This window comes from Nansenia antarctica, assembly GCF_963989245.1.
Source record: "Nansenia antarctica genome assembly, chromosome: 2".
Classification (NCBI taxonomy): Eukaryota; Metazoa; Chordata; class Actinopteri; order Argentiniformes; family Microstomatidae; genus Nansenia; species Nansenia antarctica.
This window is the reverse complement of record NC_137675.1, coordinates 73,360,395-73,367,317: the sequence shown is the minus strand read 5'-3', so window position 1 is coordinate 73,367,317 and position 6,923 is coordinate 73,360,395. Positions and strand designations below refer to the sequence as shown.

Here is a 6,923-nt window from a genome sequence, read left to right as displayed (position 1 = left end):
GGATGCTGAATCCCAAACAAGCATGCTTGACATTCCTGCGATCTAATTCCTAAACATGACAGAGGAAACGTTCATTTCCCACAACATAGTGTAGCTACAGTACCACACGACGACAGGATCAAGTGTACAGGGACAATACCAACCCTTTGAATGAGTTTGTCCAACTTGGTGGGGAACTGTTTTGAACATCTCCAAGTTCTCCCCTGATTGATGTCATCTTCTACGAAGTCCTTCAATGCTGGGAAATCGCTGTTCTTCAGTGCTGCATCAACTAGCTTCTCCAACTAAAAACAGGGTCAACCATAGATTTACCTGTTTATGCCTAGCTAAACTGAGGCCATAATGTTTACATGATTAGCTACATGGTAACTGTAGGCATATACTGAATGTATATTGTAACACATTGCTGTAGCGATCATCAGTTGTGGTGGTAAGCATAGAGATGGAACAACCTGTTCTATAGCTAGCTTTGCTCACCTGTTGATCCTGACTCTGATGCGACGCCATCATTCATCTGCAAAAAAAAAAAAAAAAAGCCCTACTTTCCTCTCAGGAAAATCGAAAAATGCTAGTAAGTCTGCAAAGAACCAACAAGGAAACATGTATATCTTCCTGTAAAATGGTGCTAGCTACATACTTGGCGTTAGCATCCTATTACCAACCGAGGATACATGAGACGCGATACAAAAAGACGTCTGTGTTAGCAGGCTAAGCTGCTAGCTAAGCAGCTAGCTGATTCAGATAATTTGAAACAAACTTCCTCTCCATTTAACATCGACTTCAATCGATTTCACTTGGCTAATAGACGTATCATACAACTTTTGACTAGCGCAAACATTAAATTATCGTCCAAATAGACACATTATGTTACTTCGGTGTATTGTCAAATAGCTGTCCGTTTCTCCTCAGTCAGGAAGGCGCGGAGGGCGCGCGACATCTTCTGGCCAGTGAGTGTGCGCGCGTTTTTAGGTCGCTTGCGTTCCATGATTTGTTGTTATGGAAACATTTTACACGTGAAGTATTAATACTCCATTAATTAAATCGTGAACTAATAACGTATTACAATATTTCAATACAATTGGTTGGAATATGATCAATGTGCTTTAATTTAAAAGAACAAGAACAAACGTGAATTATGCAAACAGTTACAGGTATTGTGATATCCTGGTTAGACTACCTGTAGTACCACCCCACGCCAGTAGGGGACCACCAGATGTATTGGGCTTGAGTTACCTGTTGAATAGCTGGGGTCCCAGATTAAGCTAGCAAGTGACAAGAGGGCCACGTTGTTACTTACCGTTCTACAATAAATGGTTAACTTGAATCCTGGATGGCATTCCCATTATTCATAAGTTAGGTTACCACAGGTATAAACAACTATGAACACATAACCACAATGTCTCCTCGGCTTCATTAGTGTTTTGCTAAACATTTGATAAAAGAAGGCCTACTTATCTTAGAAATGTGCATGAATGTAATATTTGCCTTCAAAACAACCTTGCGACCAGTTACTCACAGAGTAGGCCTAAGGCCTTTTACTTGAAATATGGATCTGGATTTTGTATTCCACACACCCACCCTGTTGTGGATAATTGTTCCTGTTTCTCGCTGAGTAAGTTTGATTTAATCAAGAGCCGAGTTAGGTAGGCCTGTTACAAAAACATAAAACACCCACAATGTAGAAAACATACTAGGGAAGTGCATTATTCAGTTGGAAATTATCAGGAATTTCACAGAGAAATGTATGATATTCAGTGCATAAAGTGGAGTCTTCTCCCCAAAGTGTCTACTGCATTTTCTAAAAAACAACAACATACCCTTCAATATCAATATTAGATGTGCTCTGTTAAGTATATTAAAGAATGGCACTAATAGTCACACATGCCAATGTTGCTCCTTCAGTATAAAGTGGTATTCAACCAGATATCTGCTATAACGAACACAGTATTATCAGAAGAATGCTAGCTGCAGGTTCTCATGACTTGTCAGGAAGTGCTCCCTTCTTTATCATCTTAAATAAAGTGCACCATGCTGTCCTCACACTCCTTAGGCACGGTCAGCTTGTAGTTATGGCAGACCAATTTATAATTCTGCCAGTCATTGTTGTCCCAGTACTCTGTCCCACAAGTTTGGTATCGGATTGCAAACTCCAATACAGCTCCTGGTTTCAGGAATGGGGGAACAGGAAGGTGGAAGCGAAAAGTATCACAACTGAGCTGACCCTCTATTCCGTCCCAGGCCTTGGCGATGGTGGAGACCCAAGAGGCCTTGGTTACCGTGCAGCTCTTCCAGTCTGTAAAGGAGTAGTGTACGCTGACATCTTTCTCAAAGTCAATGTTGAGGACCTGGGTTATTCCAATGATGCCCAGCTCAAAGCACAAGACTCTCTCCAGACACACTCTCTGGTGGCACAGGCGATTAAGGAAATCAAGCTGATCACCAGGTTGTTGAAGGAACACTGGTCTAAAATATGGCAGTGAGATCTCCAAGTTCTTGCCCCCAGCCAACTCTGCACCCATCAAAAGCCTGAAGGTAACATGTTGTGGCACAAATGGATCTTCTCCGGTTTTGAAAATGTTCACATCCTCAAGGTCCAGCCCCAGAGAGTCCACAAAACGTACCCCAACGCTACGGGAGTGCCTCTTCCGCTCTGAGGTGGAGGGTAGAGAATGTGAGCGTCTTCTGATGATGGGTTTGGGCATGGGCTCACAGGACAGACCCTTGTTGAACTGTAGTTCCTTGGGTGGAGGGGCCCTTGGGCTCGGGGGGCGAATTCGAACAGGCTTTCTCTCTGTATCAGGTTTTTGCCTGAGCATTTCAGTCAGATTGAGCATAAGGTGTGACCTGGGGACGTTGCTTGTGGCTTTAGAGAATGGCAGCTCTGTCTTCCTAGATGGACTCCCCTCCTGCCAATGTCCAATAGATCTATCCATGATCTGGTATGGCTGAGGTTCTGCACACCTTGTAGAAAAGGGTAATTAAAAAGAAATTGATGAGTATACTCAAGTATATTTTATGCAAAAAAAAAGTAGTGTGCAATTATTTATTTTTTACTCAGTGTTAAAAGTAATTGTATCCTTTTTGTTTGGGGTGAAACTAACTGAAATGAATCACGGATGGCGGTTACATTTACTGTAGTGCATCAATAAAATAGTGTCTAACTGCAATGTCTTCATTGTAAAATAAAGGATCCTTTCTATCAGAATGTTTAGGTATTTGACATTTTTTTACAGTGCGACTTTCATTAAGAGTGGGCGTAACTTCCGAAGCATGATATTTACATCTACAGTAGGCTACACCACCTAAAATGGTTGCCTGTATTGTTATGCAATACAAACTATAGTGAACGAATTACAACACCTCACCATGAAACCATTAAGTGATTCTCAATTATAATGTGCAGGTTTAAGCCGAAGCCAGATACTCCATTTACAGTAGGTATTTCATAGGAGCAGCCCGAGCAACTCAAGTAGACAGACGTGCACTGGATGTGGCGGTGTTCATGTTGTGCGTACACGGCACATCACACGTTGCAGATCAACAAAGATGCGCGCAGTTAAAGGTGTCACTTTGTAATGGCGATCTCCACGTTTGAGAGTATCAGCCTGGAACTACGCAGATTCGATGACATTGCTTAAAACAGGTGATTTGGAGATCAGTGATTCTGCGCAGCGCCTTGCTCAAGACCCTCTCCAACGTGGAGACTGACATCCTATGAAGTCTACTGGGAAATGAAGTGCTTGAACAAATACTTACAGTAATAATTGTAAGGTTTTGAGAATATTCGAGGCATGACCGTTTTCTAAACGGAACTTAAAATACATGTAATGGTTTACAGGGTTAATAATTAAACAAAAAAACACCACAGCCTTTCTGTGGGGTACAGCGTTACAGTTGTAAGCACTACAAGTCCCAGAACTCCATTGTAGCTGCCAAATGGCAGCAGTTTCATCTGTTCATCTGTGTTTTCTGAATTCTAATATAAGCTCCATCTAGGTTTCCTTCCGGTTTTGCTTTTCGCCGTTTTAAAATAAATTAAATTAAGATTATTTATTAATTGTGGGGCAATACCATTTCATCAAGTTTATTTTTTTCATCATTAGGATCTATAAACAATTACAAACCCTCATGGGGCAATACTATACTAAATATGATATGGTTATGATTGATATATGTTTGTTAAGATGATTAGCATATTGTGTGTGCTTCATAGATTCCTCCTATTTACCATGTTTAAATGCAAAATAAAGTTTAACTCAGGTACTCTTATTTTGAAGAAATCCTAATTTACACACATTTACATTGACCGGAAGTACGTTGGCGGGGTTCGACAGACAGCAGTTCCACTGTACCAGCGAGTCAGACAGCAGCAGGTAAACAAACCTATGTTATACTGAACAAAGCTGGTCTTCAGCCTATTCGTGCGCATCTGGGAAGAATGATCGGACACATGCATTAGTAGTCCAGTAATATTGTGCACGCCTGGTGTTGGATGAGGGCTCAACGTTAGGCTACAGTGTCTGGAAACAGTAACCCTCGCGAAAACTGGAGTATTGTATTCATACTGTAGCAGGGAATCGACGGTCGACATCATCTGCGCACGATGCACTGCAGCACTTTCGATGAAATGGATGATTTTACCCTAATTCTAAGAATAGAGTACCTCCAAAGAGATGTAGGTTGGCAACTATAGCAGCAAGGACATTATTCAGTTGCGTAGGAGAACAGCAGCCGTCCCTTGCCAGCACCATGGGACCCATCATGCAGGAGCGCACGGCGTCCACGGCGCTGAAACGGCTGGTTTCTAAAGAGAAGGTCAGGGTGAAAAATGCAGAAAATAACGGACCGGTGACCAGGTAATAACAATACGCTGCTTGGAATGATTATTTATTCATACCCTGAATGTCATTAGTCCATACGAGTATTATGACTGATAATAAACCACTCTCCTGTTTCAGTAGTTCAAAGAGAGGCCACAAGTTGAAGAAGGCAGGAGCTCAGCTCAAAAATACCCTCCCGGCTCAGGATACCGTGACAACAGCTCAGAGGGTGAGAGTCTGACTAGTTATCTTATCAAACCAAAGAAACCAGGGAGGTTTTCTTGTGACAGTTTGCACCTTTGATTTACAATGGCTTGTGCCACAGTGTCAGGCAAAGATTGCAAGAGTTAGTAATAATGCAGTGTTTCCTCTATATGTATTTATTGGTGGCGGGCCGCCACGAATGAATTTCCTCCGCCACGAATTGATTCAGTCCACCAAAAAAAAAAAAAAATAATAATAATAATAATCCACCTCTGAACATTTTAGCTGATTAAAATATATCTACAGTGTCTATATAGTGTTAGAGTTTAATTTGTGCCACTAAGGTGAAATAGTCCACGGGTGTGTATCCCCCCGATACATCCTCCCCATTCTCATACTCCCGAGTCCGAGTAAGTATGATTTGACAGGCAGCTAGACTTAATGCCTTCCCAATCAGCGAGACGTGGTTATAGAAATTACGTTGTTTTATTGATAAAAAGGATAAAACTGGAAAGAGAATATAAAAAACTTACATTACTGTCGTGAAACTATTTAACACACTTCAGTTAACGTAATGTGGAGTCCGTTCATTGATCGATCGATGCAGTCCGTTCAAATGAAAAAGTTCAAATCAAAAGCTAAACTAGGCATACTTAAAATTACCAATTACATACTCAAATCCCATTAATGCAATTGAAATAAACATCTTAAAGTAGCCTACAGTCGTAATTCAAAGTAGCAAAGGTGACTAGGCTGCCCAGTGTGGCGCGCGTGCAGCCCTGGACATATTATGCCATAGTAGCGCATGCGAATCATGAAAGCTTATATTATTATATAGTTCGCGATCTAATCGTATCGGATGAGAAATAGACATTAAACGGCATATATAGGCTACACAACAGCTAATCACCGCGACAAACAGCTATATTATATTTGAATATGATGACCGGAATATCTCACGTTTGTCCGGTAAATTGAAATCTTCCCGGACACGTTGACCGGCACAATTTTTTTCTAACGGAAACCCTGGTGAAAGACAGATCATGTTCAGCTATAAACGCACACACTCGGATCTTTTGCTCGCAAACACGGTCGGTCATTGAAGATGAAGTGGTAGGCTACCTGTAGCCGTCGCAAGGTTGTTGTATGAGCAAGGTTTAAGAAACTTGGCTTCCATTATAATAGACTCTTACTAAAGTTAGCGAGATAGCGGGCTGCTAAAAGCGAAAGTCTCTCCAAGCTAACATTACACTCATTCAAACTTCTTAAGGCCCGCCCCACTACTCTGCCTCCGATTGGCTAGAAGTCGTTGGTTGGCTTGAGCAATGTGATACCATTGGTAGGCGGAACTGTCTCTTTGCTGAAGATGACTCTTTAAATTACGATGTAAACTAATAGCATGTGATTTTATTTTATTGCTCAAAATTCCCCCGCGCCGGAAATCCGGCACCGTGCCGGAGAACTTTAAGCCCTGGGATCATCAGTTTCACATCCACCGTTACTGCAAGAACATAGAGATCTGGACTATTACAACAGGTCATCATCACGTCAATTAGGGCTGCAACGATTAGTCGACATAATCGACGACGTCGATCATAAAAACTCGTCGACGTGGAATTTTCGTGTCGACGCATCGTATTAAAAACACACGAGCCGATAATACAGAGCCGCGCTGTTCATTTGTAATTGCAATGCACTACAGGAACTGCTGGGGGCAGTGTCACGTCTACAACTCTAGTAGCCTACTAACAGCATACGGCAAAGAAGGAGAGAGAGTATGAACCATGGCATGGCGGGGCGAGAACATGAAGATGAGCGGAGAAAAGCGAGACCTAGACTCAGCAAAGTCTGGGAATATTTTACGGACGACAAACCACACTTGTAATATATGTAAAACAA

General features: G+C 41.8%; 1 protein-coding gene across 1 annotated transcript; it reads right to left on the bottom strand.

The window, feature by feature from the left end:
* Nucleotides 1-2,012: 2,012 nt before the first annotated feature.
* LOC308151515 (protein phosphatase 1 regulatory subunit 3D-like) lies at nucleotides 2,013-2,882 on the bottom strand (the record flags this gene model as incomplete). Its single annotated transcript, XM_080524403.1, has 1 exon — nucleotides 2,013-2,882. The coding sequence occupies exon 1, from the start codon at nucleotides 2,832-2,834 to the stop codon at nucleotides 2,013-2,015; it is 822 nt and encodes a 273-aa protein (XP_080380529.1). The 5' UTR covers nucleotides 2,835-2,882.
* Between the last annotated feature and the right edge of the window lie 4,041 nt (nucleotides 2,883-6,923).